This window comes from Helianthus annuus, chromosome 13 (genome assembly GCF_002127325.2).
Source record: "Helianthus annuus cultivar XRQ/B chromosome 13, HanXRQr2.0-SUNRISE, whole genome shotgun sequence".
NCBI lineage: Eukaryota > Viridiplantae > Streptophyta > Magnoliopsida > Asterales > Asteraceae > Helianthus > Helianthus annuus.
The window spans coordinates 56,011,141-56,024,530 of record NC_035445.2 but is presented as its reverse complement, the minus strand read 5'-3'; the positions used below and the strand labels follow the sequence as shown (position 1 = coordinate 56,024,530).

General features: G+C 38.0%; 1 protein-coding gene across 1 annotated transcript; it reads right to left on the bottom strand.

The window, feature by feature from the left end:
- Positions 1–12,661: 12,661 nt before the first annotated feature.
- Positions 12,662–13,168, bottom strand: LOC110902674 (late embryogenesis abundant protein At1g64065). Its single transcript, XM_022149155.2, has one exon. The coding sequence runs from the start codon at positions 13,166–13,168 to the stop codon at positions 12,662–12,664; it is 507 nt and encodes a 168-aa protein (XP_022004847.1).
- Positions 13,169–13,390: the final 222 nt, after the last annotated feature.

The following is a 13,390-nucleotide window of genomic DNA, read 5'->3' as shown; positions in this document are numbered from 1 at the left end:
TAGAGGACATGCTCCGTTCTTGTGTCATCGAATTTAGTGGTAGTTGGGATGTGCATTTACCATTGATCGAGTTCTCGTACAACAATAGCTACCACTCTAGTATTCAAATGGCTCCTTTCGAGGCATTGTTTGGTCGCAAATGCTGATCTCCTATTAGTTGGCCTGAGATTGGTGACAAGCAATTCACTGGCCCTGAGCACATACAAGAAATAACGGATAAGATCCTTCAAATCCGTGACAATCTACTCAAGGCTAGAAGTCGACAAAAGAGCTACGCTGACAAGAGACGCAAACCCTTGGAATTTAATGTTGGTGATCAGGTTCTACTCAAAGTATCTCCTTGGAAAGGAGTAGTTCATTTTGGTAAAAAGGGAAAACTTGCTCCTCGCTATGTTGGTCCTTTCAAGATACTCGAGAGGATTGGCAAGGTGGCTTATCGACTCGATTTACCTGAAGAACTCAATAACGTTCATCCAATGTTTCATGTCTCAAATCTCAAGAAGTGTCTCACTGAAGAAGGACTTCAAGTTCCTCTCGAATATCTCCAAATCAACGACACTTTGCATTTTGTGGAGAAACCCGTCAAAATCATGGACCGAGGTGTCAAGAAACTGAGGTGCAGTCAAATCCTATCGTCATGGTTCAATGGGAAGGAAAACGTGGCGCTAAATTTACTTGGGAACTAGAGAGTGATATGAAGACCAAGTATACGCATCTTTTCGTTACTTCTTCCTAAATTTCGGGAAAAAATTTCCTAAAGGATGGGAGACTGTAACGCCCTGCTTTTTCGTACTTTTGATATTTGGAAACCTTTGCTTGTAATTCTATTTTTGGAAATGTTGTACTCTTGTATTCGTTCTTTTGTTGTAATCGATGTAAAATCCGAGACTTGAATCATAATGAAATTCGTGTTTTCCTTACATTTATGTCACATGCGCCTTATATATGTTCATACATTCAAAATATCATTCATACGACACTTTATTCATACTTTGTGCTAAATATGTCAAACTTGCAAACTTGTGATTTATACGCTCAATTTACACAAATTTGACGCTAAATCTCGAAAAATATATTGTTTACGCTTATTTTATAAGTGGTTTATGATATAATTACATCTAGAACCTTTAAATATGATTCTTGTACCTAAAATACCCTAAATACAACTTAAAACAACATTTTATGAAAGGTTAGGGACTAAAATAGACAATAATCAAAATTCAGCCCAACCCACACACTCTGGCGGCCCGCGACCCGGCCCAGAGGTGTCTTCGCGGCTCGCGAGAGCGGCCTAGTTCGAGAACATGTTGAGCAGACTTGTTTTTCGGCGCGATTTTGTGTTTTGTTTAAGTTTTGAACTTGTTTCTTGTCTTAAATGCTCAACTACAACCTACCCTAACACTCCCCTTATAAAACCCAAGTATAATCCTCACATTTTCCACTTTGCAACTCATTCTAAACACTCTCAAATCAGTCACAAGGCTGCTGTTAATCAAAAGTGTAATCAAATTTATATCAAGTTCTTCAAGTGAGCATATCTCACTCATTACTTAGTCTTTTGCTTTGATTCTTTTTCATACTCACTTGGATTGATCTTAGGAACATTTCCACAGGTTTCCATGGAAAACCAAGGTCTGGAATGTCACCAAAAAGGCTCCAAAGTGGACTGAAACTTTCTATTTTTGATTTAAACTTGTTAATCTTGCTTAAACTTGAGTTATCTCATCTCAAACCTATGTCCTTATGCTCATAACCATATCTATGGTTAGTTGGGCTTAAAAAAAGGTTGAGACATGTGAAATCAGAGGATAAAACCTCACAAATTTTCTATTTTGGTTAGGGTTTTTACCCACAAGTAATGTTCAAGCTTAAAGCTTGATGATTGTATGATTTAGGATTAACTTGGGCTATCCTACTTGAAAATCCACACATTGCATGATGTTTTCTGATATGCGCAAAATGCAACATGTAAATTATATCAAATGTGGCATAAAACTAACCTTTTTTTAGTACTAATGTTGGAAAAAGTGTGTTTTTGTCTTCCTTTTGTATTTTCAGGATTAAATGAGCTCAAATTAACAAAAGAAGCAAAAAGACAGCAAAATCTAACATAAATACAAGAAAAGGAGCTAAAGTGAAATGCCCGACCCCTCAACAGCATCTTCCCAAGCAAAACCAAGAAAACAGAAGACTGAACACGCCCCGTGCTCAGCGAGCACGGGGCCGTGCCCATGAAGCAGCAGAAAAGATTTTCACCATTCATATCTCCACGGTCTATATGGAGGTATGTTGGCTACCTGGTCGGGGGTTAAGGGAACGGTTTAGTAAAAGTCTTGCCATTGTTCAGCGTTTAGAGATCCTGCAAGGGACCTGGGTCAAATTTAGTAGGACCTCCTTCAATACCCAAAGGTGTTGGATGGCGGGGGTCCAAACTCTTTGATCCCCTCATAAGTTAAACTACTATTAAAACTTTAACCCAGCTACTTAGGACTGTATCCCTGCTGACTCAAACTACTTAGCTGAGGTTAACGTCGCCTTCAAAAGAGGGGCCTACCACATTATGCATTAATAACTTAATTAATTATCTTTCAATAATCCGACCCTTTAGGATTGTATCCTTGCTGACTCAAACTACTGGGTTCAGGGTGACGTCGCCTTCAAAAGAGGGGCCTGCTACAATAACTAAGATAATCTCTTAAATAAGTGCAAAAGTGCGAAAATAATCAAAGGTTACACTAACACACGAGTCGGATCCAAGTGATTCATCTTGTCTATCTGTTTTTATTTTTATTTTTATTTTCAGCATTTTAGTTAGTTTTATTTTCTTAGTTTAAAAATCTTTTCCTAACATTTTGGTTTGATTAGACGTTGAGGATAAACCGGTACTAAAAGCTCTTGTGTCTTTGGACGACCTCGGTATCTTACCAACACTATACTACGTCCACGATGGGTGCACTTGCCCATATGTGTGTTTAGTGTTAGTAAATATCGTGTTTTATAAATTTAAAACTTGGCTAAAAAGTGTTAAAAGGGCTTAAAATACATACCTAAAATATAACACACTTCACGCACATCAAGTTTTTGGCGGCGTTGCCGGGGACACAAGGATTTTAAGAAAGTTAGGAATCAATGGCCTAATCATTTTTTTTATTTTCTTTTTATTTTTTTAGATTTTCTTATATTTTTCAGCTTCTGCAGAACTCAGCACGGGTCGTGCCCGCTGAACATGCCCCGTGCCCAATCTTTGGAACTGGCAATCCTATTTTAAGTCAGACAGTAAGCTGAACACGGGGCCGTGCCCACTCAACACGCCCCCGTGCCCAAGATTCAATTACTGAAAACAGAAACGTAAGATCCCGATGGTTGGTAAATTCTGACACAAAAAAAATAAGTGATGATGATTTTTTTTACTTTCGGCACTCTTATGGTACGTGGTGTCAATTATGTGGAGGCGAACATAAAGAATTAGAATGTTATTTTCTAAACTATAAGCCCCACTATATAGACCCATCGTTCCCTTGTATCCTTAAGAGGGGCGGAAGTAAAAATAATCCTTATCTCTCACTCGAAGGCGCCCAATCAGATATTTTAGGAGAAATGCTTCTTGATGAACTATTTCAACTAGAAGATCTGATTCTTGATTGGTTAAAGGAAATTAGGATGGATTTTCTAAATTCATCTCAAGACAATAACCAAGAAGAAGTGTTGAGATCGCATTCAAACAACCTCGTTGATCCCGATAATACCTTCGACTCTAGCAAAGACTTGGACGATAGTCGTCCCTGTGTCGATTGTGCCATGAAGGACTCCCCATCGACTTCGTTCGATGCATACATAGACCTGAGCGATTCGGCATACACCTTCTTTAACAAGAGCCCGGAAAAGGGTTGGACTTGTCCACCTACATATAGCATAGGAATCACCCTCACCGACAACCTCTTGCGTTCTCGTCTTAACCTAGGTCAATTAAGGTATCTTAGGCACTTTGGGTTTGTTCCATCCAGTAAGGAACCACCCGATCCGGATAAGTTCCTTAAGACAAAATACAACCTTCCTAATCAGCCCTTCGACACGGGGCCGTGTCCGGCCAACACGCCCCCGTGTCCACCAAAAGATTCTTTTCTGATTTTATCAGAATACGGACAAAAATGTGTCAGGATTCTGTCTGCACATGGGGCCGTGTCCAGCCGACACGGGGCCGTGTCCAACGTGCTGTCGTTTTCTATAAATGCAGCATGATTCCTGCTCATTTGGACCACTTCAAAAGACAGAGATTCCTGAGATCTTCACTCATACTATCCTAGGTATGTTCTAAAAGAAGGTTCTCAAGAACCATCTTGTCTTTTCCACTTTTGTCCATTACCTTCTTCCTTAATTTTTAATTAACACCTCCATTACAGTTGGGAACTTTATGATTCCAACCTTTAATGTAGTGTTTGTAAGATCTTATTCAAGAAATCTTGTCTAAAATAAGTCATGCAAACTTTGTTTTAAATTATTTGTGCTTAAACTTTGCATATAAACCAGTAAAATAATTTAAAAACTGCAAGATTTCTTAATATAAAAGCTTACAGACATCTGGACACGGGGCCGTGCTCAATGAACACGGGGCCATGTCCGAGGTACTGTTTTACAAAAAATTTGAGCTCGTTACGGTCTTTCCTCTCAGAATGGCAAGCAGAACAAGCGGAACATCTGCATCACACGCAAGGAACAACCGAAACGGAAGGAGGTCATCTACGGCAGAAGACTCTCTTGTAAACTATGTTTACGCCCTAAGAGAAGCTATAGATGAAATGACGGGGGTGGAAGAAGCCTTGGTCGACCGCATCAACCATCTAACGGTAGGACTGGAAGGATGTCTCCGGGAAGTTAACCTCTTGCACCAGAGGTTGAACATTCTCGCATCTCCCCCTTTGGTACCTATAATGACCCAAAGGGCATGGAACGTGGTGCCTGAAGTTATTATACCAGCCGAGTGGTATGCCATGCACCCAGGGCCTCCTAGGGACATATTACAAGGAGTTCCGGCTGGCGCTACCCCTCCTCCGCAAGATGTTGAGGAAAACAAAGCCACCTTCTTTCTCCCAAGAGAAATAGAAGAATGGCTTTAAAAGCATCTAGGAAGATAACACTCGGCTAAGAAGTCCTACTACATTACCGAGAATGAATTCCCGGAATTTTGGTTCTTAACAAGGGATTAGGACTCCTTATGATAACTTTATGTTTCACTAAATCTATCTAATTTAGGACTTTTTATTTCTTATTTATTTTAAATTTTTAGGACTATGTAATCCTCTCTATGATTATTAATGAAATGATGGTTTGGATGGTGTTATAAGAAATAAAACACACTCTGGATGGTGAAGGATAACCAGGGAAACGAGAAACATCGCCCCATGCACTGAAACAGAGCAATCCGACAACGATCTCCCATTACAATAGGCTCAGCACGGGCCGTGTCCACCCAACACGGCCCCGTGCTGCACAATCTGCAGCAAATCGCCCAGTTTAGGTAATTAGACACGGGGCCGTGTTCACTGAACACGCCCCCGTGCCCAGGCTTCTGTTTCTTTTCTTAAAATTTTGTCACTGGCACCTGAACACGGGGCCGTGTCCAGACTGCCAGTAACATAAAATTTTGCTTTAAACACCATTTTACGCATTCAATCAACCTAAAAACTTATTTTTGGGACACATTGAGGACAATGTGTAATTTAAGTGTGGGGGGGATGTTAAAACCTTGAATTTTGCAAGTCCTAATAACAAGCCTTACACAAAACTCTATTGGAACCGCTAATCACCCCAAATTTTTTCCAAAAAATTTTCATTTTTTTTACTTGTCTAAGTTTAACTTGGGATTCAAGACTTAACAAGGTTATATTTTTACAAATTTACAACCGATAGCGTTGTGATAAAAAGAACCAACATAAGAAAATTATGAAAAGGCATGACAAACTTAGTTAAAATTTGATTATATACTTGATCACATAAAAAAACCCTTTTCCCACAAAAGTGAGCTTTGAGCCTTTAACGAGCATACAAATATATATATCATTACACTAGATGCTCATTTTTCGTTTCTTGTGTGAATAGCCGCTTGGTTCATACGACTCTAGAACTTGCCACAACAATACATTCCCGGTCCTTACCAACTTAAACCCGAGTATGTAAATGATGGAGGCATTAGGACTAACCCTTTTTCATTCTATACCATTATTTTTCTTTTTCTTTACCACCTACCCAAAATCCCCCTAGTTAACCCCTTTGAGCCTAAACCTTTCCATTTCTTAACCCAGAACAACCCTTTTTACCCACCTAAACCTTTTATTTATTTTTTTAGTAACAACGTTCGGTTCTTTTATGACTTTCAAAATATATATATATATATATATATATCGATGAAGCCAAACAAACAAACAAAGTTTATCAAATCTCTTTGTTTGAACAATCCATCGAAATAAAATAAAAATATGAAAAATAAAAAGTCTTTCAAACCGACGTTTGTTACGCCTTTCGCCCTTTTTACTAACCACTAACCCAACTATCCACCTTTAGCCCAAGCCAAAAAACCCATAAAGTCCTCTTGATATTTACAAAGGTATATAGTTAAAAAGGAGGAGGATTGATTGCTTGGCAAGCTTATGGTAGAAGTAAGTTCCATGCCGCTCTCGAGTGATTCACTAAAAATACACCTTCGGCCGAGTGTTGAGTGATCTCCCGTGAGGTATGTGAACTTGTATATAAATAAGATTTTAAAAAGGTACGTTATGCCCAAATAAGTAATTTATCTTAAGGAATGTTCTTAATAAATCATGCCGAATAGGATTGTAAATAAATAAAAATAAAACCTCAATAAAGAATCTTGGAAATCCCGACACTCTATGACAAGCCCAAAAAACCTTCTCTTCTATCAATTCGATTTGGGAGTGAATAAAGCCACATTATAAAGAGTTTTGCTTGAGGACAAGCAAAGATTCAAGTGTGGGGGTATTTGATATGCGCAAAATGCAACATATAAATTATATCAAATGTGGCATAAAACTAACCCTTTTTTAGTACTAATGTTGGAAAAAGTGTGTTTTGTCTTCCATTTGTATTTTCAGGATTAAATGAGCTCAAATTAACAAAAGAAGCAAAAAGACAGCAAAATCTAACATAAATACAAGAAAAGGAGCTAAAGTGAAATGCCCGACCCCTCAACAGCATCTTCCCAAGCAAAACCAAGAAAACAGAAGACTGAACACGCCCCGTGCTCAGCGAGCACGGGGCCGTGCCCAAGAAGCAGCAGAAAAGACAAACCTTTAGAAGCTTCTATTGCCCACCACGGGGCCGTGCCCAGTGGACACGGGGGCGTGGTCAGACTCCTGCAGGCGCATTTATTGTAATTACGAATTACAATTAATGAGTAGAGAGACAAGGATGGACACAGGGCCGTGCCCAGCGGGCACGGGGCCGTGCCCAAGCTTCTGTTCAGCCTATAAATAGGAGTGCTTGGAGGCATTTCAACTCATCCCTTGGCACACCACCTCTCTCACACTTCACCCACCACCCACCACCACCATAACACCATCATCCACCACCATCATCCATTGTCCATCATAGAGTGTGTGAGTTGTCTCGGGATCCAAGATTGATCGTAAGAGTTCTTGACAATCAAAGGCCATGATTGCCTAAGTCTCTTACATCACTTGGTGAAGACAAGTGTTTAGTGTAATACTTTTTATTTTTAATCTTTTGCACTTTTTAATTGGTTTTGTATTAATGACTTTAATTACTAGTTTCTTATGTTGAAGGTGATTCTTCCTTATCGTTTGTCAGTGGTGTCTTGGCATTATTTTACTGTCTATATAAAATAAAAGATTTTCACCATTCATATCTCCACGGTCTATATGGAGGTATGTTGGCTACCTGGTCGGGGGTTAAGGGAATTGTTTGGTAAGAGTCTTGCCATTGTTCAGTGTTTAGAGATCCTGCAAGGGACCTGGGTCAAATTTAGTAGGACCTCCTTCAATACCCAAAGGTGTTGGATGGCGGGGGTCCAAACTCTTTGATCCCCTCATAAGTTAAACTACTATTAAAACTTTAACCCAACTACTTAGGACTGTATCCCTGCTGACTCAGACTACTTAGCTGAGGGTAACGTCGCCTTCAAAAGAGGGGCCTACCACATTATGCATTAATAACTTAATTAATTATCTTTCAATAATCCGACCCTTTAGGATTGTATCCTTGCTGACTCAAACTACTGGGTTGAGGGTAACGTCGCCTTCAAAAGAGGGGCCTACTACAATAACTAAGATAATCTCTTAAAAAAGTGCAAAAGTGCGAAAATAATCAAAGGTTACACTAACACACGAGTCGGATCCAAGTGATTCATCTTGTCTATCTGTTTTTATTTTTATTTTTATTTTCAGCATTTTAGTTAGTTTTATTTTCTTAGTTTAAAAATCTTTTCCTAACATTTTGGTTTGATTAGACGTTGAGGATAAACCGGTACTAAAAGCTCTTGTGTCCTTGGACGACCTCGGTATCTTACCAACACTATACTACGTCCACGATGGGTGCACTTGCCCATATGTGTGTTTAGTGTTAGTAAATATCGTGTTTTATAAATTTAAAACTTGGCTAAAAAGTGTAAAAGGGCTTAAAATACATACCTAAAATATACCACACTTCACGCACATCATTTTCCCATAGATTAGTTATTCTTATTCATTTATTACTTGTACGTTCATGACCCTACTTGTTGTTTATAACAACAAGTGTAGTGGTGAACAAAGAGGTGCCTAAATGGAAGACTTGTTCTTCCTACCTCATGCATGATTTTTATGAATTCTAAAGAGGTTCCTAAATGGGGGATTCATCCCTCTACCTCATGCTTGACCAATATGACATATTAATATCCATATAACTTATATTGTACATTCAATAAAACCAAACTCTTGATGATGATGAACAAATGGCCTTATGTCAAAAAAGTAGGTTACATCATCTTAGGCCTTGATAACTTGTCACGATTCTAATGGAACCTTGTTCCATGAAAACATTTAAACCCTTAGAGTTTCATAGTGTCAAGAACAAGTGTCATGGGTGCTAGATGATTATTTTCATATGTTTATTTTTCATGTTATTTAAAACTCCGAATCTATAATCTTCCGTTAAACTCTCAATACTCACACACTTATGTTTCTTCGTGTAGAAGGACAAGGTGCTCAACTCTAAACAACCAACTCTCGCGGGATTGTCAAGTAGGAAAGCTTGCAAAACCATGAGTATATTCGATCTCGTTGTCCTTTTATCACCTTTGGGTGCAACATGTATGTTATACGAAATTACACTTCACATGAAGCTATTTTAAACTCTATCCATGCTTAACATGAAACTATATGATGCTTGTTAGACTTGTATGCTAATGTAAACTATTTGTGTCGATTATATGCTTCATTAACTTCGCTAGCCTAGTTTAACAATTATAGCGCTATAGGATTAACGCATCGCCCACGAAACTTGGGGTATTGTTAAGTTAAACATGTTAACCTCCCGTTATTCTTTGGGATAGGCTATATTAACGCGTTGGATTCTTGGGTTTGAACATATAGTACACCGTTTCGGCATGCTTGTAAACTTGCATATTGTGATTCATGTTGGATATGAGACTTTAAACAATTTTTATTCTATATTATGCTATGTAACAAAACTTGTATACTGGCCAACTTTTGGTTGATATATTTTAATACATGTTGCAGGTTGATTGATGAGATGATGTTACAAGATGAAACAAGATTTAGGTGGACTAGATACACACCTTGATTAATTTACTATTTTTATGTTATGTTTGTTTTTGAGACAATGTTGTTCTTTTTATTTGAATCTTGTATGACAATTAGTTTTGCAACGAAATTTAAATTTAATCTATATTGTCACATAGTGTTATGAAGTCTCTTGCAATTTCATTTTCGTCTCATCCCGATGTTTCCGCCATCGGTTGGGGTGTGACAGATTGGTATCAGAGCCATAACTATAGGGAATTAGGAAAAGTAGGAATGTTTTGCCCTAGTCTATAGTTTAAGGAATTTGATTCTTATTTGTCATTTAAAACTTCATGCATTCTACCTTATTTGCTTCTTATTTCTTCTTCTTTGGTCTATTAAACTTACATGCCTTTCCTAAGGCTAACACAATACACTTTTGAAGACTTGAAGACACTCGTAACAAAAACGAGACAAATTTACCAAAATAGGCGTGAAATCCAAAATTTGGTAAACGACTCTCATTCCGTCCGATTCTATTTTTGCACGAAATTCATCATTAAACTAGGAATGAAATCCACATTTTAATGGTAATTTACATTTCAAACTCTAGTGGACCCTCGTCAAAGTGTCGAAATTATATTTTGACCCAACGAGTACCAACCACATTAGGGTACGAAATCTTCAAGTTAGGGGTGAAACCCGCATCTTGTCGATTAAGTCCCATTCCTCCATTTTCAATCTCGCCAAAGTCCCGATTGTTTCAATCGATTAGAGACGTGTAGTAACTGGAAGGGTAAGATACCGTTAATCGCTTCTCGACGAGAGTATCTTACCTATAGGCCAAAGCACGATTTTCTCTAATTCGAAAGGACTTTCAACACACTTTGGAATAGTCAACGTTTCTCTACCCGAAACAATCCAATGTTTTATGAGCCTCTCTTTTATGTTATCTCAATTTATATGTGATTTTATACTTGAAACTTCGTTCATTTCAAAACTGTTACACAATTCGCACGTTTATCGCAATCAAAAACAATATTAATCTCTCGTTAACAAACTAAATTTACGATGCTTTCATTATTCATTGTTATGCTATGTGGAATTCATGATTATGCTATATGAAACGTTGGAACCTTTTATGCTATGTGAATCAATTTGAACGCTCTTATGCTGTGTGAAGTTAAGACACTAATGATGGAATAATTTTGCTCTCCGCATGAGCAACAATGGTGGGAAGAAGAATTTTGGGCTTTAAAGCAAATTGGCGACGATAACCTAGCCTATACTACCCGTTTCAAACAGCTTAGTTTCGTTGTTCCCCAGCTCGTTATGACCACCGACCGCAAGATAAGGAAGTACATCAATAGGTTACTCTCCACAATGCGTGATGCTCCCGAGGCAGCCAGACTCGATAATATCGAAGCCGTGTACCGTTTGGCCGCTTCCCTGAATAACAATTGCATTCGTGATAAGCAAGTTGCGAACCCTGTTTCATCCAAGCCAGCCATATAGTACACCGTTTCAGCATGCTTGTAAACTTGCATATTATGATTCATGTTGGATATGAGACTTTAAACAATTTTAATTCTATATTATGCTATGTAACAAAACTTGTATACTCGCCAACTTTTGTTGATATATTTTAATACATGTTTGCAGGTTGATTGATGAGATGATGTTACAAGATGAAACAAGATTTAGGTGGACTAGATACACACCTAGATTAATTTACTATTTTGATGTTATGTTTGTTTTTGAGACAACGTTGTTCTTTTAATTTGAATCTTGTATGACAATTAGTTTTGTAATGAAATTTAAATTTAATCTATATTGTCACATAGTGTTATGAAGTCTCTTGCAATCTCGTTTTCGTCTCATCCTAATGTTTCCGCCATCGATTGGAGTGTGACACATTCTCAATATAGGCTAGAGTTAGTGTTCAAACTCTTTTAAGTTAACCAATACGACTTTTTACCTACACATTCTCACGTAGTAAATAAGCATACCCCTTAATATATAACAAGTTTTTTTATCCGCCGCGCGTTGCGGCGGCGTTGTACGCAAAATGATAACGTATAGACTACAATCCACCAGATTTGGTTTCGAACTAAATTTACGTAGAAACGTATAATAACTCAAATTTATATCGTCGAATCAAAACATATTAAATTTACGTCAAAACATAGTTCACTTAAAACGTACGTAAAAGAAAACATTTTTATCATTGACCCGACTCATCTTCAAACAAAAACTACGTTAAAGCGTATATGAACTCGAATTTACACAGACACATCCATAAAAAAAAGGTAACAAATGAGTATTATGGTAAAACTTTAGAAACGTGAAGGGGTGAGAAAGTGACATTTACAAAGTTAGAGAGTTACCTTTTACATAATAGCAAAGTTTGAGGGTAGAATGGGTTACATGACAAAAGTATAAGTGTTAAAGAGAAGTTAGAAAGTGTAGAGGCTTTTTTGTAAAGTTAGAAAGTAGAGGGTCATATTGTCAATTGTTAATTTAATTTTGTCTGCATATCACATAGAATAGTTGAGAGGGTTTTTTGACAAATAAGAGTCATGGTCACCGACCATGCTCTTTAATATATATGTAATGTAATATATCTCCAACAAAAAAATAACATTCAAATATCCTTTTATTTGATGTATACTTTCTACAACTTTCATCTATTATTAGTGAACAAACAACCTTTTTTTACACAAATAACAATCAACAAATGCCAAAAGTAGTCACCGTAAACATGAAAACCATCAAAAATTGATCTAAAAAACACCTAAATGGAAACATGCTTCTTACAAGTTTGGTTCACAATCTCTCGGCTGGTTACATTAACGGAAAAAGAACAATTCATAGTTACCTTAACATGTCTCTTTATAATATTCAATATCTTAACCCGCCATCAAATCACTAGCAAACTGTTGGTTTCTGGCTATCTCGGCCACTATCACCTCAACCGTAACGTTTAATCTCATCGTCCGTCTCGCCTTGGCTATCCCCGCGGGTATATCCGCCACCCCCACCACCTTACCGTGGTACAAAAGACTTGAGTTAGATTTTTCAAACTTGAACGCCGCAACATTAGGGTTCTTCACGGACACGTCTGCCACAACGGTCAGGTTCACATTACTTATGTCGACTCGGTCAAGCCCGACGATTGTAACCGAGTTCATTTTGATTTTAGGGTTTTTAACATGGAGCACGGTGAAACCTAAGACTAACATCACAACGGATATGATGAGTATAACCGCGGTTATGATGCCGCAACAGATGGTGCGGTTACGAAAGCCTTTCTGCTGTTTACTCAGTTCGATGGACAACTCTTTGTCAACGGTGAGTGGCGGAAGAGGGGGCTTGATCGCCGGAGCTAGAGGCTTCTCTTCGTCTTCCTCCGTCATGATCGAGTTTTTTTTTTTTTTTTTTTTAATTTATCTGGTGGAATGTTATTGTTGAGTTGTGGGTGGGGTGGGAGTCATTTGTATTGGTGAATCGAGCAGTGACTTTGACCATTGACGTGGTCGTTGGATGATTCCAAATGTGAGAATTTTCTTATGGAAATGCAAGCTAGGTAGTGGACGACTTGACGAGCAATAGCATCTTTATTGACTAAAAAGTATAGA

What these genes read in the sequence shown, in the direction of transcription:
- LOC110902674 (XM_022149155.2), bottom strand. Translation starts at nt 13,168, where the DNA reads ATGACGGAGGAAGACGAAGAGAAGCCTCTAGCTCCGGCGATCAAGCCC.